This window comes from Gobius niger (genome assembly GCF_951799975.1).
Source record: "Gobius niger genome assembly, chromosome: 1".
Taxonomy (NCBI): Eukaryota; Metazoa; Chordata; class Actinopteri; order Gobiiformes; family Gobiidae; genus Gobius; species Gobius niger.
Genome location: NC_136852.1, coordinates 46,652,078 through 46,679,321, shown reverse-complemented (window position 1 = coordinate 46,679,321; position 27,244 = coordinate 46,652,078). Strand labels below are relative to the sequence as shown.

The window sequence follows — 27,244 nt, the reverse complement described above, 5'->3', positions numbered from 1 at the left end:
CTCTCCATGCACTTGTTCACACACAACAAATGTATATAGGCACATTGGGTGAGGTGTCTTGCCCAAGGACACAATGACAGCATACACTGCTTGTCCTGGCAACCTTCCAGTTGCTGTTATACTGTCTTATATTTCACTACATGCTACATATTAATGACCGTTTTGCTGCAGATAAAAACATTCTGAAACTAAAATTTAGAATAAAAGATTTGGTTTGACATTAATTACCCTAGACAAATAAAACACAGTGACAACAGAATTTGAGAAACGGGGAAAGTGACTTTATAAACTTTGTAAAACATTTCTGTTTTCACTATTTCGACAAGGACGCACAAGTCAGACGGTCACCCTGGATGGAGACATGTCATAAATTTTTTATCATCGGAAAGATCTGCCTCGGTAGCAGAGTTTCAAAATCTCCCCCAGAAATGTATTACAAATATCATTTTTAAGCATTTTTCTTTCGTGTGACGTTTGGCTGCAGGTGTAGCTTTAAAATGTTTAAGATTTATGGCACTTGCAAAGTAATAAAGGTGTCCAGAGGATTTCATTTTGTTCTTGCCGAGGTAAAAAATGGGCTCAGTCTGAAGCCGTATTTCAGCTAAATGTCCTGGCTGTGTTTGCGATGATTCATGATGCCGTTTGCACTGACGGTCTCTAGGGGGCACTCTCTCCCAGTTGTCGGACAGTGGGCAGACGCTGAGTGAGGACAGCGGAGTGGACATCGCAGAACTCGGGGCCCTGAGTAAAGACGGCAGCCCTCGCCCCTGTAAGAGCCAACAGGGCCACGCCGAGGGGCCCGGGACACAGGGGCCGGCGGCTGGAGTCAACAGACAAGTGAGTGTGATTCAAGATAACTCAAACATACTGCAGGATCCTCGTAAGTAATAAAGAGCTCAGTAAAGTAGTTAAAAGTGACAAAAGAGCCACAAAAGAGCCACAAAAAGGCTCACAGTGGGTTTATGGCAGAGTGGCATTTTTAAGAGAAAACTATAAGGAGTTCCCTTTGCTGTTTGCCAGAAGCCACCACGTATCCTTCATGTGGCTTCTGGCAAACAGCAAACGGGACTTCTAATGGTTTTCTTTTAAAAATGGCTTCTTCTAGCCACTCTTCCATAACGGTCAGATTTGTGCAGTGTATGACTAATAGTTGTTCTGTGGACAGTTTCCCCCACCTGAGCTGTATCTCTCTGCAGTTCATCCAGGGTCATCATAGGCTTCTTGGTAACAGCTCTGGTCAATGCTGTCCTTGTTCGGTCAGTAAGTTTAGGAGGACGGCCAGGTCTTGGTAGGTTTGCAGTGATGCCAGACTCTTTCCATTCCTGGATGGTGTGTTTAACTGTACTTTGAGAGATGTTCAAAGCTTTAGAAATCTTTATATAACCTAACCCAGCTTTATACTTCTCAATAACTTTATCCCGGACCTGTCTGGTGTGTTCTTGGACTTCGTGATGCTGTCTGCTCCCCAATAGTCTCTTAGCAGACCTCTGAGGCCATCACAGAACAGCTGTACTTGAAGTGACATTAGATTACACACAGGTAGACTCTATTTAGTCATTAGGGCAACATGTGATCATTCAGAAATCATCAGGCAACTTCTGAAAGCAAGGAGGTGGATACTTTTGCAAACCCCACCTTTCAGATTTTATTCATAAAAAACTCTATTTAAAAATTTCAATTCACAATTGTGTGTCACTTAGTGTGTGTCTTTCACATACAATTTCAACTATAAATATATTTGTGTTTGTGGACCATAGCATGGCAAAATGTCAAAAAGTTAAAGAGGGGGCGGATACTTTTTCAACCCATTGTAAAAAGAGATTAAAAAAACACCGCGCCAACAACGTGACAAAAAAGTTACAATTCGTTTTCTTTAAAATTACTCATTACACTTTTAGGTTTGGGTAAAGTCAAACTGGAAACAATGCGCTCTGTTAAGGTGGGGGGTTAGAGGTCAACCAAATCTCTCCAGAGCCAAAAAGTGAGTGATTGGACTGGATTACCCCACGATGGCACTGTGGGCAGCGACACTCGAAGTCTGCATATTCTTGTTTGATACTTTTTGGAACTCTGTCATTAGGTGTGTTTAAGATGAAGCTCCTCTTACGGTTTGCATCTTAAGATTGAAATGGATAATAAGTAACTCAATTAAATTAGGGCCGGGACTTTTCTCGATTAATTCCGATTAATGAATTACATAAGGTTTAGAAGGTTTGGAATTTACTTTACTTTAGCAACAAAGACAATTTTTCAGTTTCCTTTTTCCTGCAAGATGTTGGTGAGGGCCGACCACCGCGTGATGCCAAAAATAATTTTACTGTCAAACTCACTCTCTAGTGTCTTGGGGCAGGACAAAATAAGTCAAACTGCTCCTGCCTTTGAAGTGTTTGAAATGATCACACAGGCCTCACATCTCTGCTTAAAATGAGCTAAAATGTAGGAAAATACAAAATATATATCTAAAAAAATAAATACAACCCCTAAATAGAATATGCTTAAATGTGATTAACTGTGATTAATTCATAACAAAGGCCATACACCTGTTATTTAAATGTATATGTTGGACACCCTGGGCGCTTTCTGTCAAATAAGAAGCATTTCTGCAGATCAAAAGTAAGTCTCTGTGAGGAGAAAAGAGGAGTGACACGTTTCTGATCAAAAAGAAGTCAGACCCAATCATCTGTCAGTCCGCTGTCAGCGCACAAGTTGACCGGACTTCATTCTCATCATCCATTTGGCCTTTGTAGTTCAGGCAGGCGAGTCCAGGCGGTGAAAAGCAACTTCGCCCGCCTGTCCCGAGCTCTGCAGCCGCCTCACTGTCACGAGGGAGCGGGACCGTCGCACAGGTTACATCAGAGCAAGTCAGTGGCATCTTGGACAACCTAACCAGCATACACCGCTCGCCTGTCAAGACAATTTTTAAAGGTCCTATATCATGAAAAATCTACTTTTTGGAGCTTTTAGCCATGTTGTTATGCTATTTCCTTATCAAAAACACCCCCAGAGTGTTTTTTGGCTTCATTCACACAGTTCTAAGCAAACCTCCTGAATCCTGCTCTCTGAGCAGCTGCTCCGCCCTCTGCTGGAAAACAACTGACTTGTGACACTGACATTTTGTTACGTCATAGTGTCAAACAGGAAGAGCCCGATGTTTATTATTTCTGTTGCAAGAAATTAAGGACAAAAAAAAAAATTGCCCGAAGCATCCGCGCTGCCCCTGCGGAGAAAACAAACGCACCCCCTGAGCGTCTGAACAGATGTCATGTTTGCGCTGAAAGTTGTGAAGAAGGAGCTCTTTCTAACCTACTCTGGACACACCTGTTCTTTTTTCTTACCTAATGATAATGTCATGGAGAAAAAAAAAACGCATCTGGCTGCGAGAGGTACAGGTTCAACTTTATTCAACCTGCCAAAGAGGCCACTCGCCAGAAGTTGGTATTTCTTTCTGGGATTTGGCGACTATCAGCCAAAATAGTGTTTTTCTGTGACTGTCTCTTGATGGATGTTTGGTGAACCTTCGCCAGAATCAAAGTGGATTAACTTTTAGAACCAATGCGAGTCCCATAATGTAAACACCTGATGGAGCAGCCAGGACAGAGCAGTGAGTCAGTCAAAACGCGTGTTGTTGTGTTGTTGCTGTGCTGTAGATGTCAACTCCTTGTAACTGTATTGTGAGGTAACTTCATTTATTGCTGTGATATTATATTTCTTTTACTGCTAATGATGCATGGGCGGATTAGCTCGAAGAGAGTGTCTTCCGGGTTTGCAAAATACCCCCAAAAAATAGAATTCCATAGTGGTAGAGGTACCATATAAATATGGTATCATATAAATGCCTATACTTTACTTTGGGATGGCTAAAATAGCATGATACAGACCCTTTAAGTATAATGTATGATAATAGAAGGGCAATTGCAATACAAAACAGCATTGATGTTTTTTGTTGTTGATGTTTTGGCACTGAACCCTACTTTAAGGATGCTTTTCAGACATTTCTAAAATGGCGCATGTAAACATATATATGTTTAAATAAATCATCAGTGCAACTAATCAAAAAAAATTTGTGCAAATCTCTCCAATCATCAGAGGGTTTGGGGAAAAAAGTTACAATTTTAAAACAACTGACAAGTTATTATGAAAATATTTTAATAGTTAGCTTAAGAAATTAGTACTTTTTGCAACTCTTGCGTCCGTCTTCCTAGATGCAGCTATAACCATCCTCCATCCTATCTCCACCACAGCAGCAGAACAGTAAGCCTCCTCAGCCTCTCACCTTTTCCTTTACCATACCTATGATACTTTTCCTTCCTCGTGTCAAAGACGTTCCAACCCGCCAAGATCTAAGCAGACGTTTATCCCCTCAGTGAACTATTCAGCACCTAAAGGCCTAAAGTCTGGTTGGATTAAGGCTGAAACTAAAACGTTGTATTTCAGATGTAGAAGATGATTGGTGTCGTCAGAGGTCGCCTCTCTCAGCGCTTTAATTATCACAGAAAAGTGTCGCACCAAAAGCTTTATGCACTTTAATGGGCTTTTCTCTGTGTCATTAATTTAGACTTTCGACAGAATCAGCACAATCTTTGCGCAATCCACAGATAATTTATGTCCGAGAACATTCTTCAATAACAATTCTGGACCAAAAGTGGATATTAAAAAAGTCCAACAGTGTAAGTCTTTTGGCAAAAAATATGAAAAGGTTAAAAAGGGATTTGGCCGAAGCTTTTACTTTGCTTCTTTGTGAAGAAAACAATTTAATCTTAGTTCTTTTACACTGACAAAGAAGATGTTGTGCTTTGTGATATTGTTGTTTCATGTGGACATCGTGATGACAATGGATGACAATAAGTGACACGTTAGATTGTTCTGGCGGCAGGAAAAGAGATTCTTGATCTTAAAGTGATGTGCAAAGTGAGGAGAGATAGAAACAATCAAGTCCCTCCCCTCTTTAAACAGAAAGCCCTTCTTAGTTTGCAGTTAGCAGAAAACGAATTAAGCTCCTCCCCCTCCTCCTGATTGGACCGGACAGGCTGGTTCACAGGAAAAGCTATATAACATATAAATATAAGTTACATTACATCAAAATGCAAGACCAAAATGCACATCTTATAAAATGTGTAAAACATTAAGACTTTCAGGGTATCATTTTAAATAAACGTTACAAAAAAAAAAAAAGTTGTAATAAGGCAAGACAAGGCAGATGAACACATTGATTCACTCTGTGGTCAGTGAGTTTAGTCAGAGTTAAAAAAAAAGACAGCACTTATGATGCTTAACAACCGCCTAAACCGAGCACAAGTTCTCCGGTTCGGCTTTACCCAAACCTAAAAGCTTCTTGACTGGAGCTTTAGCCTCTAGGCCAGAGTAAAGCCTCATTTGAAAGCTAAGACCTGCAAAACTCATCTAAGCTTCTTCCTCGTCTTCCTCTGTGGTTATGTTGATCAGCTACAATACACAAAAAACTAAAAAGCAAAAAAAGGCTGTAAACACCAGCTTTTTAGATTTGGGTAAAGCTGACCGGGAGAAAATGTGCTCGGTTTAGGCAGGGATTAAGGGGTTAATTAGGTTGTCACACATTCATTCATTTGGTTTAGTTTATTTGAGCAACATAAAAAGATGCAGACAGGTATAGTACATATAATTTACAGAAATCCTGAAAACATCCAAAGCATTGGTCCCTGAGATGACGCTACAATCCAAATATGGTTATTTCCTTTGTGGGAAAAACCCGCTGCCAAAGACTGGAGGTACTCACGCACATGTGAAAAAACTTTAATGGCAGGTTTTCACAAAATGAAGTTTTCGTTCCTCTCTCGCAACAACATCCCCACTTTAGTAGCTTCCCTCAGAGGCATTTTTTTCAATTATGATTAGTTTATTAAACAACTAAACAAGATCCAAAATCCCCTTAATCCTAATATATCAACAAAAAAAAACCATACATTTGAATCTGGCTCTATCAATCATCGCTGAAAATATACATTTTGGTCATTTTTATGAATAAAATGCCTTAATTTTATATGAAATTATGAAATGTCTCTAAAATGTATTTATGTTTTCCGTATTTACAAGCATCTTGCCTTACGTTAAAGGTACACTGCGTAACATTTTGAACTGCACTGTTGCGGCAAAACAAAGCATGTTCCTAATGACACAGAAAATGCTGTTACTGCAGTGCGTAATAAAAGAATGGACTTGGATGAGAAACTAACCTGTTCATATCTCAAATTCTGCCTTTTGTCACATCTCCATGGAAACAAGCTGGAGACGTACCCACCCCCAGTAAAGTTTACAGTCATCCCTTCGGGGGGGTGAGCCTCATAAATGTTTGTTTGTACATTTATGGGGTATTTGCCAATGATGAAAATATCTGTCATAAAATAAATTCTTGTATTTCTATTTTATTTATAGGGTAAAATTCTACGCGGTGTGGCTTTAAACAACAAAAATACCATGGCCGAGGGTGCAAAGATGTAAAAGCCTAAATGCTGTTTGGTCGGATCTTCAGTTAGTCAATTGAGCAACATCTCCACAAATGTTTATTTTCTGGATTGCGTTTGTCAATGGCTCGACGTGACAAACAACCAAACTGATCAATTCTAGTCACACGCGGAAGCTCTAAGCAAAACCTGCGAGCCAACCTTTATCTGATCACAAGTTTTCATGAAGCCAGATTGTGTTTCGCCCCACAGTCGCAAAAGAACAGCACGTTTCTGCACAGATGTGTTTTGCTGATCCAAGGACCTGCGCCCACCGCATTCAGAAAGCAGAAGTCGCTCTTTCCTGTCCTTCACCATTTTGCTCTTGTGCCCCAACAGCTGATGTCTCCAGTCCCAATGGCTTCTGCGATTTTAGTCCGCGTCATGAAAAACTCCAACACTCTCGGCATCGCCATCGAGGGGGGGGCAAACACACGGCAGCCCTTACCGCGCATCGTCACTGTACAGGTGAGTGAAGCTACCTTTCTATCTAGTGTAGGCTTTTCTTTACTTCCTCCTTGTTAGTCAATTGCTGTTTTACTTTCTCCTTGACATTTTGATAGACTGTCTATTTGAGATGCACCGATCCAGCTTTTTGCTTCCAATACCGATGCTGGCGATTTGAGTATCTGCTGATAACAAGTCACACCCTCTTTCAACCTCTGCAAAACGGGTACATTTTGGTTTCTTCGAGGGGAAAACGTGTTACTGCACCATTTTTCTCGTTTAGCCAGACAAAGTTTGAGAACTCCTAAAAGCCTGTGCCTGGTGTAGTGACCTGTCAAGCTGTCGGGGTAAATATCACTCCTCCGGTTGTTTTTTTGTGCTCGCCGAACGGAGCAAACGGCCTGCCATGCGTCTCCTGCTAAAATGTGGTAAGTGGTCAAAAAAAGAAAAGGGAAAAACCTACATTTATAACCCTATATACAAAAATATGTATGTTGTAAGTAAGTAACGTTTATTTATATAGTACCCTTCACAGACAGACAAAATGATGGTCATAGAACAACCCTTATTCTACTGGAATTAAAACGCTTTCCGAAACAAGTAGGAGAGAGCTTGACCATGCAAGGATCTGAAGGTCAGCACCAGGATTATAAAATGGAAATGAAAAGTGACTGGGAGCTAATGAAGGAATCGCTGTAATATATGAGCCCTTCTGTTGGTGCGAGTCAGCAGTTTTTCTACCTGCTGAAGATGAGACAGCTATTTTTTTTATTAAGACAACAAAATATGCTGCTACAGGAGTCTAAACAAGAAGACACAAAGGCGTGGATAATCATTTCAAGATCATCTTTGGACAAGTTTAGAGAAAAACAATCCCAAGTCAGCAGTTTTCAGTGATGCTCTAAAGACGTTTCTTTGTCAAAGAAGATTTATTTCCGTCTTTCTTAATGAAGCCTATACGTAAATTCAACCTGGAAGACTCATTTTAGCATCACCTACCTCCAGCTAATGATCGCGTCTGCGAGGGTCAGACTCCACTTCAGCCTATCAGTGAAGAGCCACACTTTCCTGCCAGTCAATCATCGCCCGCGGTCCTGCATTTAAAGGAACACGCCACCGTTTTTACATACTGAGGTTTGTTCTTACCTTGGCTTTGACAAATTGATGCGTAACTGCAAATTCCAAACGGAGGAGAAGTTAGAAGCAAGCTGTTCCAGGTTTTCCCTATTTAAATACAGTTACATGAAACGTTACACGATCCAAGTCTAGTTACACAAAATAAAACATGTCAATTTTCTAAGCGGATAAAAAGGGGTACTATATTGTAAGGTGTAATAATACCTTAGAAGCACATCGACTTTGCTGCGCGGACGTCGAAGTGCGAAGTGTTATACCTATGCTGGGAGAGGCTAAATGCTAACAACATTTGCGTGACTGGCCGCACACACAAACACAGGTACACATCAACTCGTCAAAGCTAAGGTAAGCATGCTCAGGATGTAAAAACGGTGGCCTGTTCCTTTAAGCTCTAGTGTTCATGGCTCGTCAGCTTCCCAGCTGTGTTGCAACCCACCTCCACCCCTTCACCGCCTCTTCTGTCCGTGGCTTCACCCTGCTACATCTTTCACTGTTCTCCCAGACCACCACCAATGTCCAGGCTCTGAGAAGACTTAGGGAAGACATCCTTAACCCTAACCCATCCATACTGTCCATGCGAACTATAATCTACTGCCAGTGTCTGATCGCCAAAATATTTATGTCAATACATCCAGGTCTATCCAGGTTGGAATGTTTTCATATTAGCCAATTAATAATGTCAATGAAGGAAATGCCATCCATTGTTTACTACAGAAAATTTATTATTTTGTAACTTAATTTTGTGCTTTTTGGCCTGATCTGCTTGATGCTCATCGTGGCCATTGTCTTGTTGTTCGTGATGCTCTTTTGTGGTGCTTCGCATGATTTTAATGTTTTTTATTGACTCAGGAATACTGAAAGCAAAATGGCCACAAAAAAGTGTAATTGTGGGCCCACCGTGAGTTGATGTCAGTGCAACCTGATTCCCAGTGAAAGAAATTATTGAGAAAGTTTTCCAATTTCATTTCAATGGGGGGTTTCTAGTTCTGGCCAGCAATTCGTGCCTCTCCATTTGTTGCACCCTGAACCAATCTCCATAAACAGCCATCTTTTCCCCCCGCAGCACCACTCCTCCTCTCGGACGGAGACGGCGAGCGCTGGCACATTTCCATGGCACAGTGTTTTGTACTGGCTCAGAGCCGATAGCATCAGCTAATCACCGCTGCTGCACTCTCTCTCTCCCCCCGCGGACCGCATCAGGAGGACGGGCATTTCCATTACAAAGACAAACCTCCATCGGGAAAATGGGGGCGGATGACTTTGGTGTCACACTTTGCGCCCGTGACCCCAACAACATCTTTAACACTTGTCACACTCCGCACTTTGGCTCCGTTTTCATCATGGAGAGGCAGTTACGTGGATGTTTGTCACGTCAAGGAGGTTTAATCTAATAATGCAAGTGGTCAGTGCCAGGCAAACGCAGAGTAGGCGGGGCTGGGGCTTTTATATTATTAGAGCAAATTGAATAGTAAAAATCTGACCGTGAAAGGAGCACATATTCGGACACCTTTTTTCTTAAATGAATGTATACTGGTTATTATTGTCTCTAAACTATAAACACTGCCTGACCAAAAAGAAAAGGTTGCCAAAAAAAGATAATAATTATAATATTTTAGATTTCATTAGAGCTCATATTTGCTGTAGCCTCTCAGTACGCTTTAACAAAGATCCAGATGCATAGATTTTTTGTTGATGGGAGAGTGTGACCACCAAAGATTCTCAATGGGGTAAAAACTGGAATCTATGGTGGCCAAGTCATGTGTTAAAATCTCTCAGATTCCCTGAACCACTCTTTCTCAGTGTGAGCCAGATGAATCCTGGCATTGTCATCTTGGAACATGCCCGTGCCATCAGGGAATAAAAAAATCTTTGATGGAATATTAATTATGATTTAGCACTTTTCTCATAAAAGTTCAAACCAGGTGGCCATGTTTTCTTGGTCAGGAAGTGTATTTCAGGTGCAGTTGCTGAATTGGTTGTTGACTGACAAGTCGATGTGACAATCTCCATTTTGCACGTTGTTCTTGTGTCCAAGAGCAGCTGGTCTGTGTGTCCCATTCTCAGAAACAGAACACGTAGCACTGGCTCCCTATTAAACATCGGGTTCAGTTTAAAATCTTGGTGCTAACCTTTCGAGCTCTACACGGTCAGGCTCCCACTTATATTGCTGAGCTACTTAAACCCTACAACACGTCTCGGAACCTGAGGTCCTCTGGGCATAACCTGTTGATGGTTCCACGAACACACGTTAAAACTCGGCTCCTTCAAAGCCGTAGCGCCCCGACTTTGGAATAAACTTCCTCTTGACTTGCGCTCATTGGAGTCAGCAGCTACCTTTAAAAAGCACCTAAAAACCCATCTGTTTGAGAAAGCTTTTGAGTCCGGCTGATGCAATACTGACACCACTTGTATAATGAATGCTGAATTTTGAATTATTGCAATGAATATGCTGTTTTATAATTATGTTTTAACACTGTGAAGCGCTTTGTGACTCTGTGTCTGTGAAAGGCGCTATACAAATAAAGTTTACTTACTTACTTATGATAATTTACGATAATCTTTCAATAAAAGACAGGCGGACACGAACGAAGAATCATTTATTTGTTCTTGAAATGTCTATTTCTTGCAATAGCAAATTATGAATTCACTCTGATTCAATACAATGTCGAAGCTCTGCGTGACACAAGTGTACAGTTTGTCCCATCGTGAGAAATGCTGATTACGGAAACCGTGAATGAATGTCTTGCTTCGGGGCACGCGGGCGGCAGAGATAGCAGGTGATGCATTGCCGTTGTAGCATTTTTTTTTTTTTGGTCCGTTTGCAGAATCACTGTTATTGGGTCGTGTACGTCCTGGGGCCAAGGCGAACCTGCAGCTTTGTGATTGGGCGTCACAGTTAGCAAACATGTTCAGTGTCGAAGAGAAATCGAATCTGTCGTTTGTGAAAATGGAAGGAAGAGCGAGGAGGGATTAACCCCACAGCTCGATCGGCTAAGCTGCGGTAAAGACTTGACTAACTCTGGCACATTGAGAGCAATCAATGGGGTAAACAAATTGGATCATGCACAAGCGCGAGTGGAAACAGTTAGTGCGAAGGTTGAGGGACAGAGGACGCCCTTGGGATCATTGTCCATATGCTGCTTCTTCACTGTCCACTGTTGGACATTTCTAATCATAGTGGGTGATCGCAGCCATTTATTTGTTTATCAACATTGTTTATTTAACTTTTAGCCCAATGAGATGAATCCGTTTGTTTTCAGTTTAATATCAAAAGACCCAGGTGCATACATTTTTTACCAAGATCTTGTACTGTTGATGGGAGAGTGTAACCACTACCCAAAGCCTTCTCCAGCACATCCCAAAGATCCTCAACGGGATTAAAATCTGGATTGTACTATTCATTCACTCCATACTTAGTGGTGGTAAGATCCTATTGTAGCCAGAGCTGCCCTGGGGCTTCATCGACTGAAATATTTTGTCATAATTTTGTCAGTTTTTTTTTTGCTGGCTAAAATTAGACTAAAACTAAATTATAAGTTGTTCATGAGACTAAAGCTATGACTAAAATGTCTGTTATAAAGATAGAAATAAAAATAAATAAAAAGAAGATGCTAAAATCATCAAAAGTTCCAATGATAGTTTGAAAGAGCCTCCTTAAATCCACTGTCAAAGGAACAAGTGTGTGCTTTGTTCATATGGAGAAGCTCCAGGAAGCAGAGGACTTTGTGCAACCACTCTTAAAGCAGAAACATAAAACATACAAAAGTAAAGGAAATGACTTTAATAAATATGATCAATGCAAAGTTGACTTTGAATTAATCTTGGATTTAGTCAATTTACAATCAACAGTAGTCGACTCAAACTAGACTAAAATTGAGGCGAATTATTTAAAGCAGTACTAAGTAACTCATGCCCCTAGAGGCCATTAGCGCCACTGCAGGTGTCGTAGCATGTTGCGTTTTCCTCATTAATTGTCCGTGAGAGTAAATACTACGCTGACAGAAAAGACAGAGGGAGAGAGGGATATTGTACACAATGGAGATAATTTTTTCACTCAAACCTGACTGTAAATACTGTTTAAGTGGCGCTAGCCCACAATTAGCTTTTCCCGTTAGCCTGTTAGCTTCTTCTTGATTCCATTAGTGTGTATTGTGCCTCCAACCCGGTGCAGGCGAAGTTGCAATTGTGGTTTTCTGGCCAGAGACACCAGAGGGGGATGAAAGACCCCCCAATCACCCATTAACACTTGTATGACCCCCACAGGGACTACGGAAAGGATTTATTAAGGTAAACAAGTTACTTAGTTCTGCTTTAACTAAATCTTGACTAAAACTAAAATGACATTTTTGTCAAAAGTTTTTGTCACCTAAATTAAAATGAATGTGCCCCCTTTCCAAGGGGGTCCTCAGATTCACAGCCAAAGAATGGGTCACCTGGATAATGGCTTGACCAGGAATGGATGACCCATTTTCTTTTCACATTGAGCTGGCAAACAAGATAACGCAGTCAGGAGACCTTTTCATATAAAATATTCTTTGAAGTTTCCTTTGTTATTATCAACACCACAGTCAATACTTGGAAGATTCACATGGAAAATAAAACTCAAGACAGATAAGATAGGATTTATGAATCTTGTTGTAGCAAACCTTAAGAACACACAAGAGACCACACAGATAGTCAGAAAAAATGTGCAGTCAAAGAAAATTTGCAAATAAGTAATTATAATAGGCATCTTATGTACAATTAACCAAAATCTTAAAGAGGAAACAAAATATATATAAATCAAGTCAGAACAACATATAGCAATATCGATGTTGGCATTAGAGATTGTGTAACTTTATTGATATCTCAGCCGTTACAAACACTGAACAGTAGCTGGGCCATACTGCAGCTGCAGTTAAATGAGTCTAAACAGTCCTGCACCAGCCCAACAGTGAGAGCCTGTTAATAATCAATACTTTTCCTCTGGAGGCCCATCGGGAAATGTCCCAGCTCTCCTGATTAACCAGCAGGACACTGACCGCAGTGCAGCGCCAGGGAAGCCTTCTCCAGATATTGACTTGGTTTTGTTCAGAAGAACCTCGCTGGGGGAATCAATTTACTATGGGCATGTTTTGGATCGATGTGGGCACATACTAACAACTTACCCAGGCAGAGGAACATGCAAGCCCCACAATGAAAGGACCCACACTTCCTCACAGTGAGGCACGATGACAGGCACACGGTTACCGTATTCTTTGTGATAGTCCCAACTGAGATTAAGAGAATTCATTAGTGATGAATCTATCATACACCTGTCTCATTTGCAACGATCATAATTAAAATATATGAGTTCATTCCTCATATCAGAAAAAAGGGTGGTCATAGTTAAGGCGAGATGGGCACGAGCAACAAGCGAGAATGGCCGCAGGTTTGGATGAACCTTTAGTCAAACATCATTGTAAACGACCCAGAACTGTAGACATATTTGGGGGACAGGGGAATCACAGTCTAAAAGCATCATCATTTATTATATTGGGTCATGCTGTACGGCCATACCACCTCTGTAGTACAGTCATGTCCTTAATTTGATTATAAAACAGGCTAATTGCAACGCATACACTAAGGCTAACACGGCTAGTGCTAACATCCACAGCACACACATAAGGTCGTCATTGTACTCTCACTGAGGAGGGTCTAAGCCTGCTCGGGTAGAATCAACCTGTAAACAGCTGTAATCGTGAGCGCTGAAGTACGTCCTTTTGTTTTTCGCACATCAAGTAGCCATGTGAGCTCCGGCTGCGTCTCAGCCTTTCAAATGAATACAATCAAACTGGGAATGCCTTTAGACGCCAAAAGGACTTAAATAGCATGTGTCACACCGAGAGCTGTAATACTCCATCTGCTGCCACTGCTGTGGTGTTTAAAATGCTGTAAATACTTTCTGTGTATGTCCCAGCTCGACTCAACATTGACCTAGCACGTATTTCGGAAGTGAAGAATGAATGCAAATTGGGTCAAATTACAATTCTGTTCAATAAAACTATGACCCAAAAAACAATCAACAATCAACAGCAAAAATTAGTCATTATTGTAAAGCCACAGTGCGGAACAGTTTATTTGGCTTAATTTGGCATTAAGCAATTTGACTTCAAAATCTCCCTGGGACATGTTCTCGTTTAACCATTTTGACCTCTCTTCTCTCCTCTGTGCAGAAAGGAGGCTCCGCCCATAACTGCGGTCAGCTGCGGGTGGGTCATGTGATCGTGGAGGTGAACGGCGTGTCTCTGAGGGGGCGGGAGCATAAGGAGGCCGCGCGGATCATCGCCGAAGCCTTCAAGACCAAAGACCAGGACTACGTGGACTTCCTGGTTCTGGAGCCCGGACTCTAGTGACTCCGCCCACGCCACAGACTCACGACGATAATCAATCATTCATCGACAAAACGACAGGAGGAAAGAAGGTGGCACTGTGATGAGATTTGCACAAAGTAGATTTAGAAATTATATGAACTACCAGAGAATGTGTGCTTTGAATTATATAGACTTTATTATTTTGTATCTTTTTAATATTATAATTATAAGCTCTCACTATCTCTCTGCATACCGACATTCACAGATCAGTTTAGGTTGTAATCGTCTATACCAGGGGTCTTCAGCCATCGTGACCACAGAGGCACTGCTGGGATCAACAAATCCTTTGGTTTATCTGGCATAGTTGCTTTTAGTAATCCAGGTGGTTAATTCTATTTTCGAGATTTAAAACAATGCAACTGGACTGTTATTTGGACTGATGCGTGAGAGAGTATATACATGCATAAATGGAGTGTAGTGTAGTTGGTATAGAATCCATCACAAACATGTGGATCGAGTGTCAGTAAACCATCATGTGTGTGAGGCGTTGCTGAGTGTGGATACGCAGACTTTGACCTTTGTTTGGGTGTCTCATGGAAGTTAATGCAAGAATCTCAAAACACTGAACAAACATAAGGCTCAGATCACCATATGTGGCCAACTTGTTCTCCAAATAAGTGTCAGTACATCATTGAACCCCTAACCTCGCCTGAAAGCTGAAATCCCGCGGTATTTGTGAGTTCACACACAAATCTTAGATAAATGGCCAAAAATGTGCTTCAATTAAAACAAGTTATGCTGATTTTGAGTAGGTTCCAACTGTCTTGAAATTAGACTGCCAATGGAACAAGCATTTCACTTCAAATAAGATGAATTAACTTGTGCACTTAACAGATTGAGTGCCGCACTGTTTTGGGGATTTAGCTGTTGAGCGCCAACAATCCAGACCATTTTTCATGATATTTGTAGCACCACAGCATATTCTATGTTTTAGCTACATACACATGCTGTGGCTCGTTTGAAAGGTGAGACTCTAAGCTCTTCGTAGGTGAAAGTTTAATTCTACGTCCCTCGGTTCCTGAGAAATCCTAAGCTAAAGAGAGGCTAGTTTGATCAAAATCACAGATTTTTTTCTAGAAAAGGAGATATTGCGTGTTTTATGAAACACTCTCCTTTTTGAATAACTCCTCCTCTCTGGACAGGCACCAACATCATGGGAAGAGGCAAAATCATAAATATTACCGCATAAATGTTATAAATGTTACCGCAGCTTTCGCTAATTGCGTGTACATTTAAAGGAATAGGCCACCGTTTTTACATACTAAGATATGTTCTTACCTAACCTTAGTCGAGTTAATATATCCCCGTCTGGTCTTTGTCCGTGCGCTCTGTCACGCAAATGGAGCACATACGCAGCCTCTCCCACATGTCATATAGCTCCAAAAAAGCTCACGATAGAAGCTACCAAGCTCTTCCACGTGTTCCCTATTTAAATAAAGTTACGTGAAGTGTTTTCATGCAAAGTATATTTACACAGAAATGTAGCATGTCGATTTTATAAGCAGATAAAAAGGGGGACTATATTGTGAGGCGTAATGACACGAGGAGTAAAACATCCGTGCAGTAACTCCTAAAGACTTCCCCCGCTCACTTCCGTCAATAGAAGCTGCGTGACTTGTAGAGAGCTCGCAGGGAACAGTTGAAGAAGCGTCGATAACTTGTGAACAATGCCTTTTACGTGCATCGTGCCGGGCTGTGATAACAAGCAGAAAGTATATAGTGTAGTAATGTTTCACACATTTCCAACTCACCCCGGACGACGACACAGGACTCAGGACCTCGACCATGAGGTAGGAATGCGCCAGCACTTTCCGAAAATACATTTTCTGCTTGTTGTAAAAGGCTCTGTACAAGTCACGCAGCTTCTATTGACGGAAGTGAGCGGGGGAAGTCTTTAGGAGTTACTGCGCGGACGTTGTGCTCCTGTATCATTACGCCTCTTTTTATAGTACCCCTTTTTATCTGCTTATAAAATCGACATGTTACATTTCTGTGTAAATATACTTCACATGAAAACACTTCACGTAAGTTTATTTAAATAGGGAACACGTGGAAGAGCTTGGTAGCTTCTATCGTGAGCTTTTTTGGAGCTATGTGACATGTGGGAGAGGCTGCGTATGTGCTCCGTTTGCGTGACAGAGCGCACGGACAAAGACCAGACGGGGATATATTAACTCGGCTACGGTTAGGTAAGAACATATATCAGTATGTAAAAACGGTGGCCTATTCCTTTAAACAGCCTGGGTCTCGGAATGAAGACTTTAACAGGATATTTCTCAGTCGTCCTTGGACCGATTTTAACCATTTAAAAACTCAGAGAAATGTTGAAATCCCAACTGTTTCGATTTTTCCATGGGAAGCCACCTCTGCCTTGTCGACATGCTCCAGCGAGAGCGAGAGAGAAGTGTCGGCTTTACCGCTGTTTGCTACGCAACACCACGCCCCCTCAGACAAAAAAAGAAAGAAAAGAAACGTGACTTTTCACAAGTTTTTGATCGTCATTTATTTCAGTTCTGTTCATCAGAGCTGCCAAAATCACACATAAGGTGTATTAGAGTGTCTAGTTTTGTAATAAAAAAAACGGTAAGAAAAAGCATGCTTATTCAATTGGCAATAAGAAAGACTAAACCTACTAAAACTCATCACAAATTCTCATAATTCAAGCACTTTTAACTCATTTCTGTCTATGCTCCAATCGAACCTATACCCAAATTAGTTTGATTCAAAAGCAGACTTCATAACAACGAGGAGATGAAGAAAACACAAGGTTGGCAGCTACACACATACGCTTTTTTCAAAACAAAAATATTTAATGAATTTTGCTGCGTCTTTGATCCAAATGCTCCGAAAGTAGGTTCTCTCCCAAACAATTTAAGCCGGAGCAATCTAGTACTAACATTAATGGCACTGTAGCAACAATCTGGCTCTTACCAGGAAATTAATTCCTTCAACACCTTATGTTAAGACAAGATAAGCCGTCTCCCACTTTCCTACCCCCCTCCCTCGGATAGCAAAGTGGGAGTGGTTCAAGTGCAGCGCAGAGGAATGTTAACAGAACATACATTGGGGACACAACTCTACCATTGGAGAAGCGTGTAGGAACATCCTCCATCCTACTCTGTTCCAGAACAATATCTAAACGCAGTCCAGAGCACGGGGACGCGTTTCCAGATCTTGACCTGGTTTGGATTATCCCATTGTACATGTTTTAATCTGATGGAGGATGAGAAACACCAGGAAGGAAACCCACACACAGACACAGGAACAGCATGCAAACTCCAGGACCTACTCGCAGTGAGGTGTGGCTCGGGACTCCCTCGCGACTGGATTACGTTCTCTGTATTTTATTTTCCTTTGAACCTCCACATCAAACAAAGCACGTTCATTTAACAACTACTAATTACCTATGTCCGCGCAGATCAGCCCCTCTGCGCTGTCCGTCCCCCGCGGCGTCGATCTCAAAGTGCTGTATTTGAAACGCCCACTGTCTCAGATCAGAGCCTCTGTTTGAATACCATTATCCCTATCACAGAGACTACAGCACGCGAACACGCCACACTTCCTCTCTGCCGGAATGAGTTTCCTTATCTCACCCTCTGTGTGGAATAATAAAAATAGAGAGGAGCTGGTTTGGTTTGGCTTTTGATCCAGCTTTACTGTGACAATAAAGAGGGCATTTTCATTTTGTACATTTCCATGATCAGTGTTTTGAGTGTTCCTGTTTGGTCCTTTTCTTCTTTTTCGGCTGATCCACATGGACAATTTTCCTGAATAATCTTGTGAAACAGATAGAATCCTCAAGTGTCTTCTGCATTTTGTCAGTTTATCACGGCACCATTGATTTGTTAGCATGGTGTTGCGTACAAATGGAGGCTTGTTTGTTGCTTTTGGCATGTTTAATTGTCCTTATGGCCAGCTAAGGATGCTCCAACCCAAATTTGACACGCCTGTTACACAACCTGTTACTACCAAAGTACTACTATTACGTTACTTCACTAAATTTTAATGAGAAATATAGTCATCTGAGTCATCTGCCAATGACTCAAAACAATGAAGAAGATTTGTCCCCGTCGTGTTGCCGTTACTCTTCCTGACACTTTCCTTTGAATACTTAAGCATTTCCTTCTTCAGTACCTTCACTGAAGTACTAATTTGACTGAGCAACTTGGAGTCATATTTGACCAGTAGTATATTTACTTCTGCTCAAGCGCTTTGGCCACCACTGGTTTAAATTTCCACGGCTGAAGTGCCCAAAATCAATGTTTAACAGCTACAATTTTGCAGGATATGTTCACATGTGACCACAAATGTATTTACATGATGAACATATTGTAGCTTTAGGGCAGGGGCAACATCTGACCTAATCCGAGAAATATACTAGCACATGACAGAAGTCAAATGACTGTTTAAGTTCTCCTTAAATAGGGCTGGGTACCATTTTAATTTGTTACTTGCCGTCCCCCCTGATCAGGGGGTGAGGGATCGGGTTAGAGTTCAGGTCAGGGATTAGGGTTTGGATTATGTGTGAGATCTGGTGTGGTCTGACACTCGAATCTCATCCATATTTTTAGGAATTAGAAGGTCTTGGCTTTCAAATGAGGTATCATACTGGCATATAGGCTGTAAGCTCTCCTGTCAGCACACTTTGAGATTTGGATATGCATAATTCCTAACCCTAAACCTCACCCTAAAGTGGCAGGTAACAGGTTAATGTGTGATATTGGGGGGAAAAAAGGTACGGTAAAATTAAGAATGGACTTATTGTGGCCGAGTTCTTCCTGAAACCGCAAGCATCTGGCTCCAGAAGTTTCTGGCTCCTCTGGACTTTCCCTTGAACTTTAAGTGATTATTGAGCACAGGCATGTCATCCTCACCTCCATGTGTTAACATGCCTAACATGCCTATCGTCCTAATTTTACTCTTTTACTATTTGCAATTTTCTTTTTCACCCTAATCTAAATAATGGAGCTGGCTCCAAAAACCCTCACTCCCTCTGTCCATTCTTAATTTTACAGTCTATAGGTACTACTGGTATCGAAAACAATAAAGGTATTGAAAGGAGGAACTGAACACAAAGTTGATGGGACAGGCATCAATGATTTAGGATTTTTAGATTATATTTTAGTATAGGCATCAATAAAAGTATCGTTCAGGTGTCTATGTATTGTTACAGTACTGATATCGGAGTAAAAAACAGTCCAGCCCTATCCACAAATGCTAAAAATACAGTCTACTGAACTTGCGTAGTGCCCTTCATGTATCGTGAGTAAAAACCCCCAGGGCAGGTCATTGCATAATATCCAATATCCAGCAACACAGCATTTTATCTGAAATTCCAAGGTTGAATTTACTTAATGAAAGCAGAAATGTTTTCATATCATCACCATCTGTGTTCCTTACTCACCATCATCATATCTTGGACCTGAATCTTTTCAGTTGTTTTCTTCTGACAGTTTACTGACTTTTTCCTATAATACACTCATTTTGACGTCATGTTCGTGTGATTGTCATAGATCACTTTGTCATCAGAGTAAACATGTTTTGAAAGTCATTGGCGAACGTGACAATGCGACAGTTGAAAATCCTCCTATTTCTGCCTTCAGATAATGTCTCCGATGCTGTTCAGCCATTTCTATATTAGTTTTATATGTATATATCTTTTTTTTTGTGTGTCAATGTTTATTCTATGTCTTGTTTCCTCTTCCTTCGGTTTATCGTTTGACACACATATTGATACACATTATACAGAAACAGGGCATTTGCAAGAGACGTGGTCCCATAAATTGAATGTCTTATATTAACGTGCAATCTTGAACGTCGCAGATTAAAAAAAAAGCTTTGCCCAAATCTGCCAAAATATATGATTTGTGTTCAACGAAATACTATTGGTTTCATGCACATACTGTCCCCTTACTTTTATGTCATTTAACACACGATGCAATCTCACTATCGTTAAGCCAAGTTATGGAGACAAAGCTGTACGTGTGCGGAGAGTATTTTGGTCTGAAAAAGTATCGATATTTTTGTAAATGTATGTAAAGAAAAGATCACTTATTTATCAAAGACTTTACGCAATCGGAAAGTACTCGGACCTTGTGGAGAATAATGTATCTGTGAATGGACACTATGTAAAATATTGTATAAAACTGCACATAGGTTTATAGAAAATGTAAATAAGTAGACAAAAGTATTAGCTATAAGAGTCATGTAACCCTTTGTGGACTCTATAACTGTGAACACTTGATTTGTGTTTTTTTTTGTTTTATTATCATTATTTCATCTTACTTATTCGCTGCGACAACCAATCACAGCCAAATACTGTTTAAATCGGCGATATAATAGGCCTACTGTTTACTCCTGACGTGGGTTCGCGCATATACCTCCCGTAGATACGATATATTTCCTCAAAATGACAAATAAAACCGAGAGAATCAGCGTTTTGTGTCTGTCGTTTGCAGGGATGCCGAGTGTTTGTCGAGCAGCGGCAAAAGCGTTGATAGAAATGTGACGCTATCTGTTCTCAGAGGTGATGAATTTGCAATGCATGTGTAGTTTGTCGATTTGTTCAGTCAACAAAAGGATGTAACTATGGCAACGCTGCACAAGAAAAAGTGATTAAGAGGAGTATGTTTGTTCGATTCATTTTTTCAGTCGAAAAGATGAATGGAATAAATGACGACAGTTTGCTGAATTGTCAGAGGAACTTTTTTTAAATTTGTATTCAAATTGACATTGTTGTTTTCTGTTTTTTTGTTCTCAAACTGTGGCGTGCAGACCTCAGTTTTAGACCTTGTTCATTTTATTTAGAGATTGTTTCATTTATGCTTCAGTGACGAGTTTAAGTTAAATGTTTTTTTCGGGTTTAGACATTTTTTACACCCAATTTAGTCAAACTTAATGTTACGTACGCTCCCAAACCAAATGAAAGTCGTCACACACAAAAAGTGGTCACATGCTTCGTTGTTGCGCCTTTAGCTTTGACAGCACACATTCGCTGTGGCATTGTTTCAATAAGCTTCTTCAATGTCAAAAGATCCAGTGTTTTATTGATTTTTCACCAAGGATCTTGTATTGGTGATGATTGGTGATTGTGATTGGTGAGTGTGACCACTGTGCAAAGCCTTCTCCAGCACATCACAAAGATCCTCAATGCGGTTAAGATCTGGACCAATGGCCACTGGCTGCTCTGCTTTGTGATGACAACACTTGTGGCCATGCCACCATTGCTATTGCTATGGTGGTGGTCGGAGGGGCCGATGGCGCCGACTGGTTGCCTCGCTTCCGTCAGTCTACCCCAGGCAGCTGTGGCTACAGTAGTAGCTTACCACCACCGAGTATGGAGTGAACAAATAGTGCAATGTAAAGGGTCTTTGAGTGTCCAGAAAAGCGCTATATAAAACCAATGCATTATTATTATTATTACTAGGGGCCGCCATTGCTGTAGTACCTCCATACAGCCACTAGTCTCCCATTGGAAAACAATGCACTTCAGACACGTAAAAAAAAAAATCCTAAACTTTCTAGAGCTAGATATTCCTCCTGTGATAATGCTGGGTATAATTAAAGAAACCAGGCTGGTTTTCGTAAGAAACATTCTAGAAATCCCGTATACTAATGAGGGCCAGACTTCAATTAGCATTAGAGCTAACAGCGCGGCTCAGACTGAACTACATGCCCTTTTTAGGAACATGCTCCGTCAGAGCTGGGTAGGAGGAGTCTGTAAGTCCGCCATGATTTCTCTCTCAAACGTAGTTATTGTGGCAAACGGGGAGAAGTGAGGAGGAGTTGTCTTTTCTTTTTAACGGTCTATGATCTGGACTCTGTGGCCGATCCATGTGTGAAAGTGAGGTCTCGTGCTCTCTGAACCACTCTTTCACAATGTGAGCCCGATGGATCCTGGCTTTGTCAACTTGGAAATATGCCCGTGCCATCAGGGAAGAAGAAATCCATTTATTGAACAACCTGGTAATTCAGCTGATCTAATTCTAGCCCTGCCCAACTGCAGCAACAACAGATCAGAACATTCAGTTAAATCCCGGTGACTAATTGGCAGTGTCGCTCTATTTTCGTCCTGATTTGATTTTTATCCATGCCGTGCACCGGGACCAAAAACTGCTGAGATATTCTGTACTGAAATACACCGTTTCTTGGATCCTGCTGGTGACGCTGAAGCATCTCTGTTGCCTTGGAAACCACAGCAGGGTTCTGAAGCGTTTTATGAATGGAGTCAAGATTAGCCCCAAGCACTCGCAATCACAGCATTATGCTGCGTTTCAGGCAGCTGGTAACTGGTAAATTACGGGCCTTCGTACCGGGATAAATGCCTTAGAACTGCGGCGGAGGTTTGTAGAGTAGAGAAAATATATCAGCCACCCAAATAATTACTGAAGCAAAAGTAAAAGAGTACTTTTTGAGTGAGTTACACTGACAAAAGGAAGTAAGAAAAAATAAAACATACATTTCAAGTAATATGAGATTTCTTATCTAATTTTAAGCACAATAAGAGCTTTTTCCTTGTTTTTTATGCGCAAATTTACTTATTTCAAGCAAAATGTGTTTCACTCTCACAGATCGTGCACATATTTTTAGAGACGAGAAGGTCTTGGCTTTCAAATGAGGTATCACACTGACATACAGGCTATAAGCTCCCCTGTCCTATGAGATTTGGATATGCACAATTGGAGAAAATAACCCTAATGCTAAGATAGCAGTTAATAAGTGAAACTCTATGCCACTGCACCGGGTAATGATTATCCACTCTGTGTCTGTCCAATTGTTCTCTGTTGCGTAATGATTTAAGAGCTTAGTCACTTTTTCTCTTTGGTATAAAAGCGCACACAAGTGAAAGCCTATATCTGCAGTAGCTTCTGGAGTCTCCGATGAGCCAAACAGGTCTTTGTTACGTAAGACAGTGATGTAGACGTGGGTTCAGGGCACTCTGTATCGGCATGGAACATGGAGTGGTTGAGAGAGAGAGAAACCAGAGCGAGAGAGAGAGAGAAATATTAAAAAAAACAAAAAAACAATGGCCTTGAGCTAGTTCTCAGACTGGTGCGCACTGAGTTTCTGAGAGGAAATAGAATGGTTTGTTGTGCTTACGGCCAAACAGAGAAAAGTGGAGCAGATTCAACAGCGACCTTGCCTTTTTTCACGAAATCAATCTCTATTTCTATTGTACATGTGCATATAAGTGCAGTGAAACCTGTCTCCTTCTCAGCAGATCAAATCGATCTAAATGACACGCAAATCAAACAAAACAGTCTGGATTTAATCAATAACTCTTCATATATTAAAGGCTGCCTCCACACAGGCCACAGCACTGGATGAAGGCGCCCTCTTGTGGCTCCATATGTTACTCCACTTCTTCTGCCTCAGAGTCTGTGTTTTTTTTTTAAGTTTTGTGATGGTCCTGGCACCGAAGAGAACACACTTTGGGAGAGTATATCCAAATAGATCTTATGCAGGGCCTTAAAGATGGACTTAGAAACATTATTTTGAGTGCCTCAGCGTTGATATTCTACGTTTTATAATTTGAAATGATACGAATTTAATAGTAACAATGAAATACAAGTGCAAGAGCTGGTGGCTTCTCATGTGGGAACAACTTCTCAAAAAACGAATCTCCCGTTTTGATTCACGGCTTGGCAGTGGTGGAAAGTAACAACGTAAAAAGTACACATTTGAGGTGCTTTTACTTTACTTGAGTACCTTTAATGATGATTACATTTCAGAGCAGGTATCAGCACTTTCTACTGGACTGCATTTTTGACTTGGAGTTAAAGTACTGTGATTTAAACACATGGTTTGTGTTAACTGTGTTAGTCCTGGTTTAGTCTTAGTTTAGATCTGCTTTAGTCCTAATGTAGATAAGTTTGGCACTGGTTTTGTTCAGACCTGGTTTGAAAATAATACTTTAAATTGTGGTACAATACGGTTTACCTTTTATGTCTAAAGTGGATTTTCTTTTTTTTTTTTAACTTAAAGAGGAACTAATAACTTGTTTACCTTAATCAATCCTTTCCGTAGTCCCTCTGGGGGTGATATAAGAGTTAATGGGATGATTGGGGGGTCCTTCATCTTTCTCTCTGGACAATTAATGAGTAAAAAAGCTCTGCAACATGCTACAACACCTGCAGTAGTGCTTATGGCCTCTAGGGGCATGAGTTGCTTAGTTCTGCTTTAAGTAGAATTGATACTTTTGCTTTTACTTAAAGGAACAGGCCACCATTTTTTCATACTGAGATATGATCTTACCTGAGCCGAGTTGATACGTACCTGTCTGGTCTTTGTGCCCGTGGAAGAGCGTGGAAGCTTCCAACTTCACCCCCGTTTGGAGCTATAGGAATACATTGGGAGAGGCCAAATGCTAACAACATCTTTGGTCGTATTACGTGACTGAGGGCACGCACAAAGAGCAGACAGGTTTTCAGCTCATCCAAGCTCAGGTATAGAACATATTTCAGAATGTAAAAACGGTGGCCTGTTCCTTGAAGTAAATCTGTTTCTCTTGTATCTGTACATTTACTCAAGTAAAAAAAAAAAAAGTACTTCTGTCACCACTGTGGCATGGTTTACACCTTCCGCATAAACACACTTCGAGCACAGAGTGGCTCTAAATCCAATATTATAATACTAGCTGAGACCCGGCCTTCGGCCGGGCCTCGCTAGTCTCCACATTTGATATTCAGAGATTGTGAGTGACTACAAAGAAATGTCCAACCCGTCACACAGTTCAGCTGTAGGCCAGTGGTTCCCAACCCATTCCAAAAACTATGGCCACTACAAATGAGTAAAAGAATGAAGGCTCAAAAAAAGGTCAAACAAACTGCAATTGGAGTGTTTGATGCACCCGTGCTCCTCTCTTAGTACGACAATATTTTCGCTAAACTCGGGGAACAGGATTCAAGAGACAGTGGAATAATTAAGGATAAATATTAGGGGTTCAGCTCTAACGGTTTGGTTCACGGTGCAGGACCCGTGGGTTGGTGCATCACGGTAGTGTAGAATAAAAAAAAAGAATGAGTAGGGTTTGAACTGAAATAGCCTAATGATCGTTATTAGACAGTATTTATAACCTTACAATAAAATTGGCAATGCGTGCAAAGCAGCTTTAGAATCAAATGTACCTCTGGGCTCACAATACGTGAAAGCAAAATAGAAAACAAATGGTACAGCAGCAAAGTAAAAAAAAAAAGGGAAAAAAACTACGCAGTGCAGGCCATGCGCTCGTTAAGTGGTTTCATTTTCGCTTTGACTCACACGGAGGAGAAATCAGTCGGAGCAGCGGGTTTGATTAGAGGCTCGTGTTTGAGCAGGTTTTGGGCACGCACGCACACACATACACACACGCACACATCGCGCTGTTTGGATGCGCGCACACGCACGGCAGTCAGATCTCGTGCACTCGCGTTGTTGTGACGGCGGGTTGTCCTCGGACAGCAGCACCGCGGTCCATATGGACCCGTGGCCAATGGCCGCTGCCGGTGGGACCATCACGTGGGGGCCGGCCGCGGATGTCCACGCACAGACTCAGTACTGTCGCCAGGCTTCCTGGTGTTCCCAAACGGTCTCCCATCCCAGTCCTAACCAGGCCCTTCCCTGCTTAGCTTCAAAGGCGGTATGGGAAATAAACATGGCGGCGCCCAGGCGGCGGCCATTGAGATAGCGTTTTCTATAATAGATTGGATTATGGGCTTTAAAATGTGTCAGTTTTGAATTTTGTACTTTTATTATTATTATCATTATTATTATTCTTTATCTAACCAGGAAAGTCCCACTTAGATTAGGAATTTCCAGGGGAGTCCTGGCCCCAGAGGAGAACCTATTGTACATGTTTTAGTGGTAGGGGAATCCAGAGTGGGGGAACCTAAGCAGACACGGTAGAACATGCAAACTCCACACAGAAAGGCCCCGTCCCAATCGAACTGCGCCACACAGTAGAAGAAGAAACAGCAAAATTTAGCAGCCTTGTCGTAGGATTACTCAACACTGTGTGAATGTAAATGTAGTGAAGTACTACTATACAGGTAAGTTATGTCTTTGATGAGGGAAAAAAATGCATATGTCCAGCAAACAGGATTTAGGATTTCCTAAATTTAAAGAAGTCCTAATGTTCGGCTTCTTGCAGTGAAAGCAAAAGCAGCATCATCTCCATGGAGACAAACTGGCAACATCCTGCTCCCTACAAAGTTACGAGTTATGCCTGAGTCTAACTAAAGACATGCTGTTTGTTTTTTTATATGTATTTTCAACAAAAGAAAAACAGAAACACCCACAGTAGAATGATGCTTGACATGTATTTATGCGGAGTCAAAAGCTACACAGAATGGCTTTCATATAACAACTAGAAAAACGCTCTAGACGCTCAATGAAGGGAAATGACAGACAGGTATTTGAAGCCACTTTATTTTTGCTTAACACGTGAAGCGTTTTAGCCTACGGATATGAGCGGATATGAAATAACACTGGCTTTTTACACGTAGGTTTACAATCGGAGGAAAACCATCACTATAAAACAACAAAGACACAAGAACGGCTACATTTCTACTGGGTAAAAACAGAAACTTCAAACCGGGCTGGATATGATGTCTACTGTATGTTTTCAACGTTGCCATGGAGAAACCTGCCATTTTAGAGGGAACGAGCAAACATTGTTCAAACTAACATCAGGTAAAACAATATTATAAAGTAGAGAAACGCTTTTATGTGAAGGATGACTTTACTTCTACGGAATGTGCCACAAGTTGAGGAACTTTTAGCGGTTTTGACGACACGATCCTGAGCTCTATAATT

The 27,244-nt window shown here is 41.2% G+C and overlaps 1 protein-coding gene across 2 annotated transcripts in view; it reads left to right on the top strand.

The window, feature by feature from the left end:
• The window catches only part of whrnb (whirlin b), a 215,123-nt gene extending 200,412 nt beyond the window's left edge, over positions 1–14,711 (top strand). The window contains exons 11-13 of one of the 2 annotated variants that reach the window (XM_079567260.1): positions 662–837; positions 6,816–6,944; positions 14,255–14,711. In XM_079567260.1, the coding sequence (XP_079423386.1) occupies positions 662–837; positions 6,816–6,944; positions 14,255–14,431 (482 nt within the window). In that variant the 3' untranslated portion in view covers positions 14,432–14,711. Of the gene's footprint in view, positions 1–661; positions 838–6,815; positions 6,945–14,254 lie in introns of those variants that run through there. The other variant, XR_013793441.1, reaches the window with a different exon arrangement.
• The last annotated feature ends 12,533 nt before the right edge of the window (positions 14,712–27,244 follow it).